This window comes from Fusarium flagelliforme (assembly GCF_020744385.1).
Source record: "Fusarium flagelliforme strain FIESC 12 MPI-CAGE-AA-0113 chromosome Unknown B0J16scaffold_1, whole genome shotgun sequence".
NCBI lineage: Eukaryota > Fungi > Ascomycota > Sordariomycetes > Hypocreales > Nectriaceae > Fusarium > Fusarium flagelliforme.
In genome coordinates, this window is record NW_025763503.1 from 5,456,150 (window position 1) to 5,475,819 (window position 19,670).

The following is a 19,670-nucleotide window of genomic DNA, read 5'->3' on the forward strand; positions in this document are numbered from 1 at the left end:
AATCACCTTTGCTTTTGCATGTTCTTTGTGCTCTCTCTTCCTTCAGAAACTCGGATCGTGGTATCACTTGCTGATCAATATTGTTCTTGCGTATTACAAAGGTTAACAATTCACATCCTATGACGCCTAGGATGAATACCCAATCCTTACTCCAACTCTATGCCACCAATATACATCCTATTAGACACTTGTCTACCCTTGATCCTTGGTGCCCTTGTCGCTAAACAATTTACCCTAATTAAGCCCATCTATTTCGAGTGCGGGTTTCTGGTCTTCTCCCACTCTGAGTAGTCAACTGCTAGAGCTTCGAGCTCCTTCTTGATGTGTTGAATCTGCTTCTCATAATCCTCAAGTACCTGAATAAGCTGTTAGTGAGGCGCATCTTTAATGAGTGTTATGTTTTTACTTACCCGCTTCGCCTTGGCTTCTCGTTCCGGGTCAATAGTCTCTCCCTCAGTGCCACTTGGCCTATCCATCTCCTTGCTAAGCTGATCGGCGTATCCTCGCAGAACGATAAGACTGCTCCAAAGCTCTTCTTCTCTCGCTCCAACAGCAGGATCTTGAACCTCCCGCTCCAAGTTCTGTAGTCGGCTGCTCAAGTCGTCTTCATCGCCGCTCAGAGCATAGCCACGGTTGCGGAGAACTTGCACTCGCGCAGCGAGCGCCAAGCATCTTTCACTAATGGTTGTTTGTCGTCTACGGGCCGCAACAGCTCGAACCTCAGTCTCGAGCTCATGTCGCTGAAGAACGGCATCCAGGCTGCCATTGATCTGATGCAAGCGGGTGTTGAAATCGGAAACAGCGCGCTTTTGTGTCTTAAGGCGGTCGGCAACACCAGAGTACCCAGAGCAGAGCACAGGCATGAAGCCAGGGGCTGGCTTGTTCTGCAGGGCTTCTTCCCATTCTCGGGGGTCTTCGTGGGGTTGAGGCTTGTAGTAAGGAACGTGGCTCTCGTCGACCTTGTTGTAAAAGTAGTATTTGAAGGAGCAGTTAGGGTTGGAAGGATCCCATTTTTCAGTAACGAGCTTCATCTGCTCGAGAATCGGCTTCTGGTCTGGATAGATGTTAGTACTCTGAAGCACAGGAGTGTCCTTCGCTAAAGAACATACGGGGCGTTTCCTTTCCAGGCTGCCATAGGGAGTTAGAAAGTTGAGCTTGGGACTGCGATAAAGTTGGCATCTGCTGTGCTTGTGGTTGTTGAATCGATGCGCCCAATGTGCTGCCTTGTTGCTGTTGTTGCGACTGACCAAAGCCGAATCCTGTATTTTGAGCTGGGGCGGCTGCCTGAGCAGGCTGCGTCTGCCCGAATAGCGAAGGCTTTCCCTGTCCAAAGAGCGACATTTTTTTCGGCGATAGTGATGCGACTTCTAAATTGATAGTTGTCGGTCGGAGAGAGCTAAGCTTGAGCTTTAGCTGATGAGATGCGTTACCGGGACAAAACCCGGGTCGGAATGATGAATCAACAACTCAATAGCAAGCAAGTCTAGGTAGCGCAATGATACGATAGTCGTCGTCCGGCTCTTTCAAAATCGCAAGGCTGAAAAATCGGGTTGCTTGGTGGTTTTGCACTGTTTATTTGGCGGCTCAAAATATTTGGAGCTGGCGACGCGAAAACAAAGCTACATTCACCTGGAGCCCCATAGTAGCCTTGTGCCCAGCCTCGCCCCACCGAACAGCCAATCACAGTGAGTCAATTCATACCTTACGCTACCAAATCCTAGCCGAGCGACCTCACATAACCACTCCCGGATTCTGGAATCACCGCAACGTTCGACGATAAGCTTCGCAGAACACCGGCATCATGTCTACCCGAAGGCCCCAGTATGTGCTATATCAAGATGTGCCTCTTGTCTTTGCTCGGGAACCGCCAGCGGGTGCAATTGGGTACTGCAACACCTGATAATTGGCTAACCGATTGAACCATCAGATTCTCCCAGCAGGTGCTCATCGACACCACTCCGTTGCCCTCGGATATTCCTGCTGTCAAGGAGGTCGGTGCCAGTTCTGCGCCTCTTCTTTCGGCCTCATTCTTCATCGGCGCTCGATGCCGCGACTACAACGATGACTACATGCAATGCAAGAATGACAACCCCGGCCGAGGAGAGCTTGAGTGCTTGAAGGAGGGTCGACGAGTTACCCGATGTGCCTCCAGCGTGTATGTCACCTGAAAGCCAGGAAAACACCCATTCTGGCGATATAATTGGGGCGCGACAAGCTCTATTTCTGGGAACAGAAGCTGACCCGGAACAATAGCATCAAGGACATCAACACCCACTGCCTGGCTGAGTTCCGTAAGCACTGGGAGTGCCTCGACGACCGAAACCACCAGCTATGGCAATGCCGCCCTGCTGAGTGGAAGCTTAACAAGTGTGTTTACGACAACTTGGTACGAAACCCATGGTCTTGTGATTCCGACGTCATTCCTGATATATTATGTAGAAACTCGAGAAGAAGGTTCCCGACCAGCCCACCAACTCAACCCCCGTTCACCTCCGACCAAAGCAGATCTTTTCCGACGTGCGCATCGGCCCTGGTGATGGTAAGCCCTTTGTTCCGGGGCAGGAGGATGCCCAGCAATAGAGTGCTGGAATCAGTTAGGTCGAGGTTCGATCATGTATATTTGCCGATGAATGAAAGAGAGGATTACCAGCTATCAAATCAAAAATCTGTCCGTTTTCTTACACAAAACCAAATCACAAGGCCTTCCCTGCATGGGCAGCTTCACTTGTCGCATTTTCTTTTCAGCATGACTTTCACTGAGCACAGGCAATATGTCGGCTTGTCGGCCCTTGTCTTCAACGAGCCGGTGCTGCTAACTCGTCCAGTTGCTAAGTAATATTTCTGAGAGCTGTTCATCCCTGGGTCCATAGTGTACTGAATAACATGACTACGCAACGTTACCTGTCACAACAGTACAGGCCTCAAATGCGACGACACGTGCAGCACACTGCGGTGAGCCTTGGACGCCCGATACACGGCACTTAAGACATCCCAGAGAATTTTACAACAACACTGCTTTTCGGCTAAGTTGTGAAGCCGTGACATGCATGTCTTCATTGCCCGGTGTGGTGTAGGCCAGCTGATAAGATCGAGTGTTGCAAGGGAGCAGAATATCGTCATCCAGGTTGAGTGCGAGGGAACAAACCTGGTAGCTAACAGTAGTAACACATTTGCTCTAGTTCGTTTTACTTGATTGAAGTCGAGCTCGGAAGTAGGTTACATAGATCGATGACATACACACACGCTTGAAGGTCGCGAGTTTGGAAAGAGTCACATCTTTAAGCCCAGAACATGCTGTTCTTGTTGATGACTGGTCATGGGAGTCACACAGCTTCACCCACAACAGTGAAGTACCCAGACCATGCACATGACCATAACATTCATGCACATTGGACTCCTTTAGCCGGGGCTTTTGTTTCGGCTTCACTTGAGCATGATGAGGTACAGTCAGTCTTCTTTATGCAGCTGCCCGTCTCGTTTCAAGTGAACGTCGGCCAACAACGAGAACGATTGGTCTTATCGGCAAGGTCACTGGTAGGAGTTGGAAACAAAATATGTTGTTTTGGTGCACGCATCAGGTGACGGGAACCTGCTTGCATTCTGGCGAGGAGTTCGTCGGTTAAGTGATTGGTGGTCTGAGTGCAAGAGAGAGCTATGCACTGCCATCCGTATAGCAGGGAGCCTAGCTTCATGTCCATGCTCAAAGGTTCTAGAGCTTTCATTTAGGGCAGATATCAAAACAGACTGGGCCTCGGTATAAAATTGAATGATCGTATTTGTCGGCGCTTGTGCGCTTCGTGAAACAAGAAACGGGCTCCAAGCGCCCATGTTTGATACTCTGAATGGGGCACCCTGTTGGTTGGCTGGTAGCATCTACACCCCTCCATTGGCGTTTGTCAAGGCCGCTGAAATGATAGCCATGGGGAGTGGTATTGTTTTTCTCAGTAATGTTTTAGAATGCTACACGAGATTCTAAGAGTTTGCTTCGAGAAGTGAGGGTGATGCGGTGCTACATTACTTGATGTTTGCTTGTTGCCTAACTGATCGATTGGGTTTGTTTTCTTATGTATTACAATGTTCGAGGGACTTTATTTCTATTTTCTACACCATAACTTTTAGAGAATTTGATAATGTGAATAGTCCTAAATGCAAAAGATTCGTATTGATTTGTCTAGCTGTAGGGTATGTTACCTATGAGAGATTACCTGATATAAAGTGTATATGGAAATTGAGCGTCGATCTCAACGATCGAGTCAGCCGTAACTCAATCGAAACTTGATACAAAAGAAACATCGATAGAGTAAAGTAAACTCGATATGAATCAGATAAGCTTTGACGTTCAGACTTGATAATCCATGCTGCCACGTTAAACCCGATTGCGGTGGTGAGGGTCGCTTATTCAGGCGCTGATCCATCGACGGAAATAACCACTGACTGCATTGACGGTATGTGAAACAGCGGGGATAATATACCTGAACCTGAGATGCAGTATCAAGGAAAGAGCGCTTAAAGCGCAGCCAGAAAGAAGGAACTGTTGGCCAGGTCCTTTACCATGTCAGCATTAATTGAAGCGGTGAATGCAGAGCCATGATATTGTGTAGTTGAGGACGGGTGAATATGTTACAGAGTTGGCTACAGCCATGGTGGAGCTTTTCAGGTCCCGCCCCAGATAGGCTTTTGCTTAAAATGCTTGATCAGATCAGAGTTTGACCATAGCTATGGGTATGACTTGTCAGGCTGTATATGACCAAATATGGAATGAATGCCTTCAAAATCAATGATGACGGGGCCTCAAGAACTGAGCGTTGGTGTTAGTGTTGGCGGTGGGATCGGCACTACCGAGCCACCGTAATATCTCTCCACAGACTTGAACCACGATAGACGAGTTCGGTGTAGCCGGGAACAAGACTGCCGCGTAATGCTGGGGTTCTGGCAGAGCCGCCTGTGAGCTAAGAAAGTATGGTCTTGGACTAGAGAATAAGGATAGAGTTATTTGAGTCGTGTTGAAGGAATGGAATTGAACGCCACGAGGGTCGATGCTATTCTATAATGGGAATTCATAGTCAAGTTCGGGTTATCGACAAGAAATGGATTGCGTGTCATGCCGCTCAGTTTCGGAGGTCCGACTTGACTTGAGTCCAAGTCGCGGTTATGATCGACTTGATGATTTCAAGACAATTGCGTTGATGGCTGGCTCAACGTGGTCAAGGGAGAATAAAGAGAGAAGAGGGGTGGGAGAAGATCGCATTGAAATACCATGGTAGATCGAATACATCTGCTTCAACCAGAAAGGGTTTTGAAGATCCCGTTGATCACTCTATTGTTATCCATGTGTTTGAATGAATCAACAGACATTGATCGGCCTGCTGAGTGACATATCAGACAATGATACCAAAGATGGCGTGAATACATACGATTCAGTTTGGTTCCAAGCTCCTGGGTTCACAACGTGGACCATCTCCTCCTAGTTGTCAGTCAGTCACCACCTACCCTGAGGCAGCCTGTCGTCTTGTCCGAGGCTACGTGTGAGAGGCAATCACTCTGTTACACGCCAATGTCCGACTGTGGAACTGGACAGAACACAAGAGCTAAGAAATGAGCCGAGTGACTTGGTCCGCGGCTTGAGGCCTATGCTACCTAAGTAAGGCTGCCTTGTCTTGTCTTGTCTTGTTTGCGTCTGTTGTAAGAAATGACGGCTCGTGAACTGGAAATGAGCAGATATGCATAGTAATATCTGATTGACCAGGATAGCTTGGCATATTCCAGTAGAAAAACAGGTGGTAAAAGACCTCAATCTGGCAATGGCAGCGAAGGCGAAGGAGAGGACGAGGAAGCCTTGGCTGGGAGATGAAGAACGGAGCATAGTAGAGCATTACCTCAAATTAGTTCGGTTTCAGACATGCTGGACAGGGCATGGGTATGGGGAGAGACTAGAGTGAGAATCCCTCAAGGCTGGCTTCTAGCGGGTCTCGTCTCTCGGACATGCAGATGGGATGCACTTTGAGACTCCACAGAAGCCCGCTACAGCATCCCTGATGGATGCAATAGCTTGTTTGATGGGGATGAAGTCGACGTCAGAGATCTGATTGGACCAAGACTCTCGGAGATGGATCGTCAGAGCACGCGCCACATCGACCATCTGCAAGGGACGGTGAAAAGGGGTGGGTGATTGGATGAGGTACGTACTTTTCCTTTGCTGTCCTTCGACTAGACGGGATTGTGGGAATCCGACTTGGCTGAGGAGAATCTGAGGTGATCTAAAGCGACCAAGTTAATGCATTGGAGGCATCTACTGTATGAGACCCCAAGAACCCAAGAGATGGGAGTTAGGAATGCGTTTCGCATTTGTTAATGCTGACTATTACTGTACATCCTCACATACGGCAACTCGACCACAATCAACCCCGTGCGTAATCCGGCATAATACGAGACCTTCATCTTAATACGATTTGGAGGTTGATCTGACAGATTGAGATGGGACGGGATGGCACATCGTCCCGCTGCTACCCAAGGTACAGAGTACATACATACACCACCCATACAATAGTAAAACGCATCCGGAAGTTAATGACAAGCATGTAAAATGCGAAGCTTTTCGGCTCTTGGACGCCTATGGTAAGCGTGTTGTCGTAATCGACTACGGATTAAGAAATGGTCAATTAAACGTTGACCAGAGGCTTCGAGACTTGATTTTAAACTTCCGGGTGGCTTAGGACTACGCAAGCAAAGAAAGCCCAAACCTTCTAATACTACTCCAATAATTATAATAAATTGACTGATCATGGGTGGCAAGTGGGGAGAAACAGGAAATGATACGCGATAATTAAGCATCCAATCCTCTCAAATCTCAAGGCCAAATTCTAGACTCTTGAACTCGACAAGGTTTGACGTTAGAAATAAAGTATATCGTCTCGACTGGACCGTCTTGGCTTGGCCTTATATCGCATTACAGGTTCATCCATGATACCTATGAAATGAAATTAGTCAGAGAAGAAGCGCCAACTGGCAACAGTTCAGCAGCTATTGTCAAATTCAGTGTCAGATATATTGACCTCAGCTGCTGTCCAGGGTCCCGGAAGTCTCTGGTCCGAGCTGATTGGCAGTGTAGCAGTCTCATCCCGCTTTGGTTTGAGCATGACCAGGGTCCTGACATTTTGATTTGGGTCGCGTCCTTGTTTGATTAGCCATCAGCCGCCAACGCAACAGCGCAGTCCAAGCTGTAGCCAACGACAATGCAATAATTAATGCAAATGCAATGCTGTTCTATACTGTGAATTTGTATGGCCCAACGAGCCCATCCTTTTTTGTACGTCTGATCGTCATGGCCTTGAAACCGATATGCGATATGTTTCTACCAAGCCTCCGGGATACCACCATGATGCAATTGGCGACCCGGCCGGTCAGCGGCAGTTTTCTTTTCTTTGTAGCAGTGATGCAGACACCAGAACGTCTCTTTCATCAGAGGCGTCGAATCGTGGCGGACAGAGGCAAAAGGGGAACGTCAACAGCAAGCATTCGTGAAAGCCACGGGTTTCATCGTGATTGTGCAGGGCTCGTGCATCTGCCGGGTGCCGAGGAGTACAATACAGTGAGTGACTGTCAGGGCATTCATTGAATTGTAGTGAATTATTGTAGTTATTCAGTGAATATTTAGCTAGGCATTCAGTATTGCTCAGTCCATGTTTGAACTCACAGTTGAGGACTCCAATAATCAATGGATCCAGTGTCAAAGCCACGCTCATTGAATGAGATGCCTCGAACCCGAGGCACTAGTGCATGATTCGTTCCTGGTGCCTTGCAGCCCGCTGCAGCATCCGCCGTGTTTCTAGCGCCCAGCCCAGGCTATCCCGCCCTAGCGTGATGCACTAGCGCCGTTGTGTTCTCCAGCCCAGGGGTTACTCTAACAACAACACTGGACTGGACAGCACAACACCTCAGCCAGTGCTTGCCAGTTGTCAAGGACCGGCAAGACCAGAGGGCAGAAGAGCTCAGCCTAGCCCAGCGTCAAAACATCGTTTCTTCCTGGGACCGCCCTTCACTTTCCCTCAAAACACAACACAAACACAATCCTTCTTCTCCGCTTTCTTCCTTCACACGCGATCGCTTTTCAACAGTCACTCCTTTGCACTAACATCTTTTCACCGCCGCCTCTCTCTGCTCTGATAGCACCCTGTATGTAACTCCTCGGTCGACACCCCTGCTCCTCTTCCCTGCAACACCCCCAGCTAATTCTCGATTGCAGGCTCGCCAGATCCCCAGATACCCCCTGCTAAGCATCCAATCAATACCGCACCATCCAGCCAACCGCCCCTGGCCTAACAGTGGCTGTCCGTCTGCGACCCGCCGAGCAGTTCCTTTTTAACGTCGTCGTCCGCTCCGAAGCCATCTCGACCTCTTCTCTTCTCTTCACCCCCTCCAAGAGTCTTCGTCGAACGATAGCAGGGCCTGCCACTCCTTTGTTTGCGTGTCTAGTACATTGCAGTCCACTCCTTCAAACCCAAAACTCTAAAGCCAAGCCTTCCGGTTGAACCGTTGATATATCTCACGACTTCCCTCCAAATCTCATCTCATCTGATCTGATCTGCCACCTTTCGGTACCTATCGCAACTCCAATCCAAGTCGTCCTTCCTTCGGTTCATCCTTCTGTCACTCCTTATCGTTGAACTACCACCATTGTTCAACCACACCAAATCAAAGCTTTTTTCGAGACTCCTTGACGGAATCTCAAACCCAACAGTGCTGTCCGCTCATCAATCAGACTGGTTCTGAATCATATCCGATATCAAACAGACACTACACTACAGGTAAGCATATTCTGAATCATCATTGTCTGAACCCTGCATACGCCTATCTACATCGGCCTGCCCTCCTTGTCTCGCCTTGTTCTCCACCCACGTCAGTTCACTCTTTGAGGGATGTCTTGTTCTATATTCTCCCTTTCAAGGACGCCGACTCGGTGCGCCTTGAACACAGCATCGCCGAACAACAAGGGCAACGTCATTGTCGCCCTGATCAATAGTCGCAACAAACATCTTCATATATCTAAGCGAGGGCATTCCCTTGAATTCGATATATCGACACTTTATCTTGTTTCTAATCCCGAATTTTTGTCTCAACACCAAATGTCTTGCACGTTTCTATCCAAACATTCCCCACAAGAAACACCATTCCACCCTCGCTACCAGCTAGCCTCATCGCATTCATCCAAGACACGGAAACAGCTTTTGCCAAGCGGCATTGGTTTAACGATTGCTCAACCGAAAACAGCCACACCTAATATCACTCAAGCTTATATAACTAACTCTATTTCCAGTTCATCTTGCCTCTTCACCGATCACTATGAAGGCATCTTTGTTTATGGTCGGCGCTAGCGCCATCCTGGCCTCGGCCAGCCCCATTGGAAACGCTCTCAAGGAGCGTGCCATGAAGACCGAGTGGGTCTACGAGGTTGTCACCGTCGTCGTCACCGAGGACGCTCAGGCCAAGCCCACTGCTCCCGTCTACAAGGCCCCCGAGGCACCCAAGGTCACTCAGGAGGCTGAGAAGCCCAAGGTTGTCAAGGTAGCCCCTAAGCCTAAGGCCACCCAGGAGGCTCCCAAGCCCGCTCCCGTCAAGGCCGAGGAGGCTCCTAAGCCTGTTGTCGTTACCGTCTGGGCCGACCCCGAGCCTACCCAGGAGGTTAAGAAGGTCGAGGAGAAGAAGGTCGTTGTTGTCAAGCCCGCCGCCCCTTCTCCCGTCTACGAGGCTCCTGAGCCCGTTGTTGAGAAGCCCAAGACCACCGTCAAGAAGGTTGTCAAGCCTGCTCCCACCAAGGCCGAGCCCAAGGTCGAGCCCAAGGTTACTGTTGAGGCTAGCATCGAATCTTCTGACCTTGACCTCGAGGGTGCCTACGACAAGGTCATGCTTGCTTATCACAACATCCACCGTGCCAACCACTCTGCCCCTGCTCTTGAGTGGGACGACGAGCTTGCCGGCTACGCTGAGAACACCGCCAACGGCTGCGTTTTCGAGCACGACATGTAAGTTTTCATCCATGTATCCAGTGATCCGATAACTGACACATTCTATAGGAAGCAGGGCAACGGCGGCTACGGCCAGAACCTCGCTTCTTGGGGTGCTACCAGCGACATTGATGGACTCAAGAACAAGGCTGCTGCTGGTGGTATTACCAACCAGTGGTACGACAGTGAGATGTCCAACTGGGCTTTCTACGGCCAGGAGAACCCTCCCTCCGACATGAACATTGACCTGTACGGTCACTTCACCCAGGTTGTCTGGAAGGACTCCACCAAGGTCGGCTGTGCCACTGTCAAGTGCGCTGCCGGCACTGTCCTCAGCTTCCCCTCTTGGTACACTGTCTGCAACTACAACCCTCAGGGTAAGCATTATTTGAACCTTGATGTCTTTGAGCCAGACTAACTTTGATCCCCTAGGTAACTTCGGTGGCCGCTACGCCGACAACGTCCTCAAGCCTGAGGGCGCCAAGCGTGTTACTGTCTAGGTGCACAATCCTTTTCGATGATCGGAAAAGGCACGCTTCTACATCCTTGTTACAGAGAAGCCCTGTCATGTCTTGGCTGGGCGAGAACTTGTATCTAGTGCGGTGGCAGAAGGCGTAGCCTCCCAACCACGTCTACAGCAACTGTTTCCTTTTTCTCTTCATTTCGATTCTTCAATGTACGTTATGCATCATCGTACTTTACGATCTTCTTCGCTCAACATGGGCCACACGGCCAACTTTCTTCTCATGGTCTTGACTTTACATGCCTGGCGTCTATGAAAAACATGATATCAAATAGGGATGGCGCGTAAGGAATGAGGGGTAACGATGAGTGCCTGTGCTGGCTTCTTTTTACAATGTCGCATCTTCTCTTCATTGCCTGGCTCTGAGTTACAAAAAGTTCGACTCTGTCACGGCCGACTTGGGGTTTACAAAAGGGTGTTTGATTGATTGCTCAATGTCTCTACGAAAGAGAAGCACGTCGATAGACACGAATGGCACAATGATTTGCCAACAAATGTTCCTGCTGATACGAATATGTGATGATATCTGTGACCGGTTTCATGTTGTGAGATAGATGTCTCTGTTGGTACTAAGGTTGTCTAGCCTTGTGATATATGGCCCGTTTTCGCATTTGTAGAGAACAGTCGACTTGTAGCTTTTCTCCATGATTGGCTGATAGAAATGACGGGTTATACCTCATTGCGGTGCAGATAGATATGCTGTTTCTGCAGTTGGCCATCATCATGGCTGAGATACCCGCTTACACCTCGACGTCGCCCACCAATCAACCTGCACTTAACCTCCTCGCTAATGCATCCCAAGCTATTGATGCAGTACAAACACTCTCGCATGATACCACTTCCATGCCTTTGTGCTCAACATGACCAGAGACAAGAGACAACTTTGCGGGGCGAGAGACATTGATCAACAGACCGTTACCGTTTATGTACCACAATAGAACGCTATCGACAAGGCGGAAGCATAACGACCTTCCTTCTATGGAGTATATCATTGGATATCAGCTTATCGGATATAATGCTGGCTTGTGGCTTCATACAGATATATGCAACTAGCTCAATTTCGAGCATCTTTGGTGGAGGATTACGTACATTGTGTCCTCTGGTTGGGTCGAGCTGACGGCAATAGACATGTAAGGTGGGAACTGGCCGGTATGTAAGGGTAACTTGGTTTCAATTAAGCTCTCTGAATAGAATATGGAATCTTTTATAAGCCTCTTCCAAGCCGTCGCTTACATCTCTCCCCACTCAACTCTTCTCACTGCGGTGTCGCTCATATCTATCTCCATGTGAGCAATGGCGCCATCGAAACTTCACCCTCTCGCTCAGCTTTCCCAAGACGAGTTTATCTTAGCTCGCAATTGTGTGCTGAAACATCATGAATCAGGGACTTCTCTCTTCTTCCGCTCTATTCAGCTCCAAGAGCCCGGGAAAGAAGACCTCGTGCCGTTTCTGATCGCCGAGCATGATGGCAGTCTGACTGAGAGTACACCTCGCCCTGCGAGATGCGCTCAGGTTGAATACGATATCATAGCCGATACGAGAGACTACACTCGTACAATTGTTAATGTGGACAGAGGAGAGGTTGTCTCTAAAGATGTCCTTGAGAAGAATGCCCATCCGAACATGGCAACGTGAGTCCAACTCATTCATGGCAGGCTATCGTCTAATTCGAGTTCTAGATATGAGGTCGAAACCTTCCAAGATGCCTGCGTAGAATCGCAACTCTTCAAGGATGCCATGTCAGAGTTCACGCTGCCAGAGGGCTTTGCTGTATGTATCGATCCTTGGCCTTATGGCGGAACCTTTGATGATGGCTATCCTTCGCGTTATATGCAAGGCCTAGTTTTCGGAAAGAATGTGTCCAACAATAACCCTGACTCGAACCACTATGCATATCCTATCCCTATCATTCCGGTCATGGATATGGAGACCAAGGTCATCATTCGGGTTGATCGACTTGCCACAGGCAGCTCGGACGATGACTTCGAGGCCAAGGAAAGGGGAGAATCGCCAACAAAATTGTTTCAGAACAGTCATGCAGCAGAATATGTACCGGAACTGCTGGACAGACCCCTTCGTGAGGGCCTGAAGCCTCTCAATGTGACACAGCCAGAGGGTGCTTCATTCACTATCTCGTCAGATGGCCTTGTCGAATGGCAGAAGTGGCGCTTCCGTCTCAGCTTTACTCCACGTGAGGGCGCTGTTCTTCACGATATCTGCTATGAGAACCGAAGTATCCTGTACCGCCTTAGCTATAGTGAACTCACTGTTCCCTACAGTGATCCTCGCCCACCTTTCCACCGCAAGCATGCCTTCGATCTTGGAGACGGAGGAGTTGGAAGAGCTGCCAACAATCTCCAGCTTGGTTGCGATTGCCTTGGAGCCATCCACTATGTTGACTCGTACCTTGCTAGCCCAGAAGGTATGCCAACGCCTGCGAAGTCTGTCATCTGCTTGCACGAGCAAGACAATGGTGTCCTGTGGAAACATACCAACTTCCGTACCAACCGAGCTGTTGTCACGCGAATGAGAGAGCTGGTTGTGCAATTCATAGTCACGCTGGCCAACTACGAGTACATCTTCGCATACAAGCTTGATCTTGCTGGAAATATCACCATCGAGACTCGCGCAACCGGTGTTGTCAGTGTCGTTGGAATAGACGAGGGCAAGACCAGTCGATACGGTAATGTCGTTGCGCCCGGTGTCCTCGCGCAGAATCATCAGCACATTTTCTCGGTGCGTATTGATCCAGCTGTAGATTCGTACAGTGGCGAGGATGCGCAAGTTATTGTAGAAGAGAGCGTCGGAAGACCTATCGATCCAAAGACCAATCCAAGGGGCAACCTCTATGAAGTCGAGCGCAAGAAAGTGTCGAAGGCTTCGTGGACAGACGCAGAACCACGTTTGAACCGTCTCATCAAGCTGGAGCATGCTTCAAAGCGAAACGCTATGTCGGGTCGCCCGGTGGCATACAAGCTCATACCACCAGCGACTCAGATGCTCTTAGCGGATGCGGAGAGTGTGGCGGCTGCGAGAGCTCCGTTTGCTCAGCATAACGTCTGGTTCACTGGTTATCGTGATGGCGAACTTTGGGCAGCAGGCGAGTTTACGAATCAGAGTAAGGAGGAAGTTGGGGGAGTGTCAGACATGGTCAAGAGAGGAGACTGGTTCACGGATGAAGACGGAGTCGAGGCAACAAACGGCGATAGTGAAGACCACAAGAAAGGGCGACGCAGCAGTCCTGTCGTTTGGGTATCTTTCGGTCTCACTCACAACCCGAGAGTTGAAGACTGGCCTGTTATGTTTGTGCTCTGTACCCCCGAACTTGAGTATAGGATTGCTAACGAGAAGCTAGGCCGGTTGAAACACACCAGATCCATCTTCGCCCTGCTGATTTCTTTACGTCTAATCCCGCCTTGGATGTTCCATCAACCAAGAACGAGAGCAGTGTATTGGTATCTTGCTGTGATAAAATCAAGGCTACTGAACAAGTGAAGAAGCCTTTGGTGCAGGAGAACCCCGTAAGTCATCTTCAGGGAGGAGGCAATGGCATTGAGGCAAGGATTGCCGGTGCTCATGTTGATGATGGAGTTAAAGCTCGAGGCAAAGGATGTATCGCTTTAGATGACCTGGTGGGGTAAGCAGTGCAGAAACATACGCAGCTTCATAGTACATCGGTAGATATAACATGAGCAATAGTATCATCTTGGGTATTGTATTATTACGACTTAGTGCTCGATCTTGAGTGAAAAGTCTATGTGCGGCACGCCCTGGTGAATCGAACTCGTCGACAGAATATCAACATCTAGAACATGATAGTTAGTATGATTGTCGTGACTAAGAAAGCGAAACTTACCATTGCACAGATACGCTTCAAAGTTGTCCTCTTGAAGGCCACCGGAAACCTCCAACAGGAAGTGTCTCTTCCCTTGCCAACGCTCCTTGAGACTTCGCGAAGCAACCTTAACACCATCACCCGTGAAGTTATCCAACATGACAACATCGGCACCAGCTTCAATCGCCTCGTCCGCCTCAGCCTCGCTCTGAACTTCAACCTCGACCTTCATGCTGAATCCACCAACTGATTTGGCAGCCTTGACAGCATCGGTGATACTACCCCGACTCCAGACGTGGTTATCCTTGAGCATGATCATGGCGCTGAGATCCATTCTGTGAGCGTCCGCACCACCGACCAACATGCCATACTTCTCAACAAGACGGAAACCCGGTGTCGTTTTTCGTGTTCCGGCGATCACGCCTGTGTATCCAGCATTGCGCGCAATCGATACAAGTCGCGAACTCTTTGTCGCAACACCAGAGCATCGCGCAAGGGTATTCAACGCAACTCTCTCTCCGAGAAGAATTCCGCGCACAGGACCCTTGACGGTTGCGACTCGGTGCTTACCATTGCTCAGATCGACAGCAGTTCCTTCTTCGGCGTGCCATTCAACCGTGCAGCCGCACTGCGCAAAGACCTCGTCGAAGAAGGGTCGGCCGGCGATGACACCGCTTGATTTGCCCCAGAGGGTAGCGACACGGGGACCGTCGCCAACAACGAAGCCGGCGTAGTCGAAGGATGGCGTGTCTTCGGCGAGCCAGGCTGTTACCGAAGTTTTCCACGAGGGAGGGAGGAGGTTTGCGAGGTTTCCTTGAGGTTGGGACATTGTTGATATGTTGGGAATAGCGATTGAGGGCTTGAAGAGGAAAGAGAGTAATGAGGTGTGCGTTTGAGGGAGGAAAACAAAATGACGAGAGAAAATTAATGGTGATGATGGTAGCCGCAGTTCCGGGTTAGGATAAGTTTACGGTGCGGGCGGATGGCGGCCGGAGTCGGATCTCCCCCGCATTTATTAGCGGAACAAGTGGGGGTGGGGGATCGGATGGGGCCGGCTTAGCTCTTATCTTTTTTGTTGTGCATGTGAAGTCCAATCCCGATGTTTTCATGTTCATCTTCTTTCAAGACGATCTGACCCTGGTGATGCTGGATCTGCAGTTATCATGAGCAACAATGCATGGTATATTCTATGACAAAGGAAATGTATCTACCCATATCCTCCAACTCCAAACAAAGAAAACACAGTTATAACAGAAAGAGGACCTGCCTGGCATCATGAGTTGAACAACATGAGAAAAAGGAAAACCGTGAATGCATTGCCAAAGACCTGTAAACACCCCAAATATGTGAGAACCCAACCGTCAAAACATGAAACACAAAAAAGACCAATGCGAAAAAAAAGGTAAGCAGTGACCGGGTATCAAACAAATGCGCTGAGTCGTCGAAGAACATTCCTAAAGCTTATCTCCCATCGTCGCCGTGGAGACTCGTTGCTGATGTGTTGTTGCTGTCATGACATGACTTCGTATGTCCATACAACGTCTAGATCGTTTCGCTTCATTTCGCTTCGCTCGTGTCTTCTTCGTCTAATCTGATTGTGTCGTCGAAAGAGATCAACAACACCTCTTTGTCTCCTTGCGGGCCTCTGGATTTGTCTGCTCCTGTGTTCCTGCCTGCTCAACCGTGATGGCAGGAGAGAAACCCGGTGAGAATAACCAGCTGCGCCGGTCACGACCCACACGGAAACTACCTCGGGCATCAGCGCCCGCGAAGTAACCGCCATCCATGCCAGCTTCGTAGCCTGGTGTGCCAGGAATGGCCGTGGCCATTAGAAGGGCTTGCTGCATCTTACGATTCTGTTCGACGAGTTTACGCGTGACGACCCGAAACACTTCTTCAACGCCCTCGCCCGTCTCAGCACTGATTTCGTGGCAGGCATCCCATCCAACCTCTTGTGCCCAGAAACCAGAACTACGCTTCGAGCTGGGACTGTGGAGCTCCATGGAAGGCGGTGACATTGCATGCGCTCCTGACATGGGCGTAGAGATAGGGTAAGGGGTTGCTGTCGGGGGCGGCGTGCTGCCAACGCCTGGGGCGAGGTTCTCAGCGACGTAGGCGATACAGCGTTCGAACGGGACTTGACGGGCTGAGGGATCGCGGGCGACGATATCGGCTTTTGTGCCAACTACATGAAGGACAACATCATGGGGAAGGTTTCGTCGAAGTTCCATGAGCCAAACACCCATATCGGCAAAAGATTGTGCGTCGGTGATGCTGTAGCAGAGGATGCAGGCGTTCGCGCCGCGATAATATAGTCGGGAGATGGATCGAAAACGTTCTTGTCCAGCTGGAAGATGGTGTTAGAATGGTAACAACTTGTTTGATTCCTTATCAAGACCAACCTGTATCCCATATTTGAAGGCGAACAAGGGTATCGGAGTCGGAGTCAACAACGCGCTTTGTGAGAAAACTGGCGCCAACGGTGGAGGTGATCTGAGCAGGGTTGAAAGCGCCTTTACAATATCTCATAACCAGAGACGTCTTCCCAACGCCTTGGGCGCCGAGTACGACGATCTTGGCTTCGAGCGACGACATGATTTAGGTGGTGGCCGCGTCGTTTGAGCCAAGTGGGGGAGGAGGGAGTTGAATCCTCCCGTTGGAAAAAAGGACGAAGAGAAAGGGGGGCAAGGAGACCCGAGGCGCACGAAAAAGGAGGAAAGAAGCAAAAAAGGAAAAGGAAAAGAAGGGGAAGGAGAAAAAGAGGTGAAGCGGGACGCGATGGTTTTAAAGACAGAGAAAAAAGATGGGCGTAAAAGAAATAGAGGGTAGCCGGGTTTGACTTGACTTGCTTGGCTCGCTCGACCTGACTTGGTGGTGGTGTGTAGATAAACTTATTCTGAAGGATGCTTAATTTCGTGGGTGTGTGCGAACAAAGATTCTGGAGGCGCAAGGTTCAGGCGGTCACTATTGTTGTTTATTTCAGAATCTCGAAGAGGAATATTTTGAGAGGTTGAGTAGGTTGTTGAAGTAGAGTAGTAGAATTGGTCTGCGTCTGCGTCTAGACTTAGAAGTTGAGGGACACAGCATGACCAGAGTACAGCAGCACCTATGGAACTAAACCCGAGGTTGAGCGGCTGAATGCGGTGATGAGAAGGGAAGGGGAAAGTCAACAACAACAGCGATTACAGAGAATGACTCAAGTTTAGGCAGCAAACGATAAATGCAGTTCTCGGCTACCTATTCTCTGATCATAAACAAACAATGACATTAAAAGTACAGGGAAATAAAATAAGCAAGACAGCCTCTTCCAAACGGTCAGTTGAATCTAATATCTTTGTCGATGTGATGTGATCCAAACTGACGGGAATGATATCAATGAAACCCCCGGTCGCTTCAGGCGCCTCTACAAGGCCCAATCCACTGGAACCCGCTGGACGACCCCACTGAAACAAAGCACCCGACGGGCTATCCAGGAGCCTCAGGTCCGCTGACGACATACGCTAGCGGCCGTAACCCTTCACGTGGCACAAACACTCTACGTCATTTCATACAACGGCTTTTTTGGTTTTGGTTCCTGTCCGTTGAGTAACGGCTAGAATTGATGGATATTATTGCTATCAATTCCAACCACAATCAGTGTGTGATTCTTAACAGTAAATACTGCAAAACAGTCTTATCGCTTGCACAACTCTATGATGAACAATGGCCGCGTAGACAGTGACTCGAATGTCTCTCATCACCAGACCTTCATGTATTACCAACAAGACCAAAACGATCTTGTCTACAAAAGTTCCAGCTCCGTTTGATACTCCTTCTCGCAATGGTCTACACCGCTCCGATCTTTCCAATCTAGACTTCTCTCTTGCAGCACAGCCTCTGTCTGCAGTTATCCTTTCCTTATCGTATCCCATCTTATGCAACTGTGCGAGAGCGGTTCATTCAACAAACCAACAGGCCAACCAGCGCCGCGACTAACACCCAATTAACATTAGCACGCGGGGTCTGATTGCATACATACATACTGCAATTCACTCAGATTGGGTGATAGTGCCTCCATCAAATTATATTATCCATGCGGCTGGGCAACCAAGATCGGCCTTGCAGCAGCAGATGCATGCCATGGTCATACTGTACATGGCAATGTCACGGTCAGCCCAAGACCAGTCCGAGAACTGTTCTTTCAGACCTTCTTTGAAGATTGTGCATGATGCTTGTCCATGTACCTATATCAGACTGATAATTGACCTTTTCGAGGTTTATTACGGATATGCGGATTCACCGCTATCATGTGTCGCCATGATCTACACACCCAGTGATACTTCCCCCGCAAGCACTCAATCTTGCCCCTGTCCGTCTCTTACAGGGGATGCGAGCGTATCGCAATATATACAATAGCACAAATTCGATCGGTATGGTGGAAATTTAAAGAGCCTACAAAAAACAGGTACACAATCTTTACCACAACACAGTAATCTTCAGCGTCTCTCAGGCGTCTCAAAATCTGAATCATCAGACGAGAAACATGTCTCAAGACATGGTCACGTCGAGTCCAGATGACGTACAACAAGACACAGTCAGAAACACAGCAAGCATTGAAGAGCTCAGCTGTCCACAGATCGCGATCTTATTTAGGAGAGACAGTCTCCGCCAAACGAACCGATTCATTTTGAGTGAGTCCAGTCTAGTCTCGCCGAAATGCATTCCTCGGAGATGAAGTCTATGCGTTAAAATATCTAGGTACAAAAGGAGAATAAGGTCCTTCCCTGTCAATCATTTTGAAATCCTTCCTCCCTTGTCGCTACGTATTCCTCACCCCGCATTTACATCCCACTTCAGCCCTGTTTACATAAGGTCCCGAGCTTTTCTAGACTTCATACAACGATCCTCGACCGTGCCATCCCAGCAACGGGCGGGCACATGAAGAACATCGATATCAGGACCAGATATCCGCAAAAAGGCACAAAAAGTAACAATTGGAAGGCGTTGGGATTGCTCCCGCCAGGGCTTGAACCTGAGACCTTCGCATTACCGGATACTCGGAATGAAGTATTAGTACGACGCTCTAACCAACTGAGCTACGGAAGCCGTCCAATTGTTGAGAACGAGGTATGATTTTGACCTCCATGTCCGCAGAAAGAATCAGCTTGACATTGTCGGATCACTTGCTTACCTACTAACTTCCATGTGTTTACGAATATCATCGAGTACTTGCCCGACTGTAGCCATAATCTTCGACTTAACAAGTCGATACTGACAAGTGACCCTGTACAGGGTAGATGGGTTTCAGACTAGAGCTCGTTTTGCAGCAAAG

At 49.2% G+C, this 19,670-nt stretch overlaps 7 protein-coding genes and 1 non-coding gene across 8 annotated transcripts; 3 read left to right on the plus strand and 5 right to left on the minus strand.

Annotated features, from left to right (window-relative positions):
- Positions 1-3: 3 nt before the first annotated feature.
- On the minus strand, positions 4-1,591 carry B0J16DRAFT_409618 (nucleoporin complex subunit 54-domain-containing protein). The gene is made up of 3 exons (XM_046133087.1): positions 1,110-1,591; positions 411-1,054; positions 4-356 (listed from the first exon to the last, which is right to left on the minus strand). Exons 1-3 carry the CDS (start codon positions 1,339-1,341, stop codon positions 249-251), a joined length of 984 nt encoding a protein of 327 aa, XP_045989699.1. The 5' UTR covers positions 1,342-1,591; the 3' UTR covers positions 4-248.
- Positions 1,592-1,729: 138 nt separating this feature from the next.
- B0J16DRAFT_329721 (uncharacterized protein) lies at positions 1,730-2,880 on the plus strand. Its single transcript, XM_046126355.1, has 4 exons — positions 1,730-1,821; positions 1,928-2,155; positions 2,254-2,386; positions 2,440-2,880. Exons 1-4 carry the CDS (start codon positions 1,802-1,804, stop codon positions 2,578-2,580), a joined length of 522 nt encoding a protein of 173 aa, XP_045989700.1. The 5' UTR covers positions 1,730-1,801; the 3' UTR covers positions 2,581-2,880.
- Positions 2,881-4,164: 1,284 nt separating this feature from the next.
- B0J16DRAFT_329723 (uncharacterized protein) lies at positions 4,165-5,905 on the minus strand. The gene is made up of 2 exons (XM_046126356.1): positions 5,415-5,905; positions 4,165-5,363 (listed from the first exon to the last, which is right to left on the minus strand). The coding sequence occupies exon 1, from the start codon at positions 5,861-5,863 to the stop codon at positions 5,537-5,539; it is 327 nt and encodes a 108-aa protein (XP_045989701.1). The 5' UTR covers positions 5,864-5,905; the 3' UTR covers positions 4,165-5,363; positions 5,415-5,536.
- Positions 5,906-9,339: 3,434 nt separating this feature from the next.
- Positions 9,340-10,501, plus strand: B0J16DRAFT_314377 (CAP domain-containing protein; the record flags this gene model as incomplete). The annotated part of the gene is made up of 3 exons (XM_046125182.1): positions 9,340-10,019; positions 10,071-10,378; positions 10,434-10,501. The coding sequence occupies 3 exons, from the start codon at positions 9,340-9,342 to the stop codon at positions 10,499-10,501; spliced, it is 1,056 nt and encodes a 351-aa protein (XP_045989702.1).
- A 1,219-nt stretch (positions 10,502-11,720) lies between these two features.
- Positions 11,721-14,221, plus strand: B0J16DRAFT_329728 (copper amine oxidase). Its single transcript, XM_046126357.1, has 3 exons — positions 11,721-12,155; positions 12,204-13,826; positions 13,880-14,221. Exons 1-3 carry the CDS (start codon positions 11,818-11,820, stop codon positions 14,163-14,165), a joined length of 2,247 nt encoding a protein of 748 aa, XP_045989703.1. The 5' UTR covers positions 11,721-11,817; the 3' UTR covers positions 14,166-14,221.
- On the minus strand, positions 14,136-15,366 carry B0J16DRAFT_33481 (Quinolinate phosphoribosyl transferase). The gene is made up of 2 exons (XM_046126994.1): positions 14,381-15,366; positions 14,136-14,329 (listed from the first exon to the last, which is right to left on the minus strand). The coding sequence occupies exons 1-2, from the start codon at positions 15,186-15,188 to the stop codon at positions 14,253-14,255; spliced, it is 885 nt and encodes a 294-aa protein (XP_045989704.1). The 5' UTR covers positions 15,189-15,366; the 3' UTR covers positions 14,136-14,252.
- A 525-nt stretch (positions 15,367-15,891) lies between these two features.
- B0J16DRAFT_33473 (P-loop containing nucleoside triphosphate hydrolase protein) lies at positions 15,892-17,280 on the minus strand. The gene is made up of 2 exons (XM_046126982.1): positions 16,762-17,280; positions 15,892-16,706 (listed from the first exon to the last, which is right to left on the minus strand). The coding sequence occupies exons 1-2, from the start codon at positions 16,952-16,954 to the stop codon at positions 15,973-15,975; spliced, it is 927 nt and encodes a 308-aa protein (XP_045989705.1). The 5' UTR covers positions 16,955-17,280; the 3' UTR covers positions 15,892-15,972.
- Positions 17,281-19,349: 2,069 nt separating this feature from the next.
- On the minus strand, positions 19,350-19,444 carry B0J16DRAFT_t42. Its single transcript has one exon. It is a non-coding gene; the product is annotated as a tRNA-Ile (tRNA).
- Positions 19,445-19,670: the final 226 nt, after the last annotated feature.

Excerpts from the sequence above, each read along its gene's own strand:
- B0J16DRAFT_409618 (XM_046133087.1), bottom strand. The coding sequence starts at position 1,341 with ATGTCGCTCTTTGGACAGGGAAAGCCTTCGCTATTCGGGCAGACGCAG. Across the intron at positions 1,055-1,109 it reads GCCTGGAAAGGAAACGCCCC|ACCAGAAGCCGATTCTCGAG; the intron begins GTATGTTCTTTA and ends ACATCTATCCAG. Across the intron at positions 357-410 it reads GAGAAGCCAAGGCGAAGCGG|GTACTTGAGGATTATGAGAA; the intron begins GTAAGTAAAAAC and ends CAGCTTATTCAG.
- B0J16DRAFT_329721 (XM_046126355.1), top strand. The coding sequence starts at position 1,802 with ATGTCTACCCGAAGGCCCCA. Across the intron at positions 2,156-2,253 it reads ACCCGATGTGCCTCCAGCGT|CATCAAGGACATCAACACCC; the intron begins GTATGTCACCTG and ends CCGGAACAATAG. Across the intron at positions 2,387-2,439 it reads AGTGTGTTTACGACAACTTG|AAACTCGAGAAGAAGGTTCC; the intron begins GTACGAAACCCA and ends TATATTATGTAG.
- B0J16DRAFT_329723 (XM_046126356.1), bottom strand. The coding sequence starts at position 5,863 with ATGCTCCGTTCTTCATCTCCCAGCCAAGGCTTCCTCGTCCTCTCCTTC.
- B0J16DRAFT_329728 (XM_046126357.1), top strand. The coding sequence starts at position 11,818 with ATGGCGCCATCGAAACTTCACCCTCTCGCTCAGCTTTCCCAAGACGAG. Across the intron at positions 12,156-12,203 it reads GCCCATCCGAACATGGCAAC|ATATGAGGTCGAAACCTTCC; the intron begins GTGAGTCCAACT and ends TTCGAGTTCTAG. Across the intron at positions 13,827-13,879 it reads GTTGAAGACTGGCCTGTTAT|GCCGGTTGAAACACACCAGA; the intron begins GTTTGTGCTCTG and ends ACGAGAAGCTAG.
- B0J16DRAFT_33481 (XM_046126994.1), bottom strand. The coding sequence starts at position 15,188 with ATGTCCCAACCTCAAGGAAACCTCGCAAACCTCCTCCCTCCCTCGTGG. Across the intron at positions 14,330-14,380 it reads TGAAGCGTATCTGTGCAATG|ATGTTGATATTCTGTCGACG; the intron begins GTAAGTTTCGCT and ends ATCATGTTCTAG.
- B0J16DRAFT_33473 (XM_046126982.1), bottom strand. The coding sequence starts at position 16,954 with ATGTCGTCGCTCGAAGCCAAGATCGTCGTACTCGGCGCCCAAGGCGTT. Across the intron at positions 16,707-16,761 it reads CCTTCAAATATGGGATACAG|CTGGACAAGAACGTTTTCGA; the intron begins GTTGGTCTTGAT and ends ACCATCTTCCAG.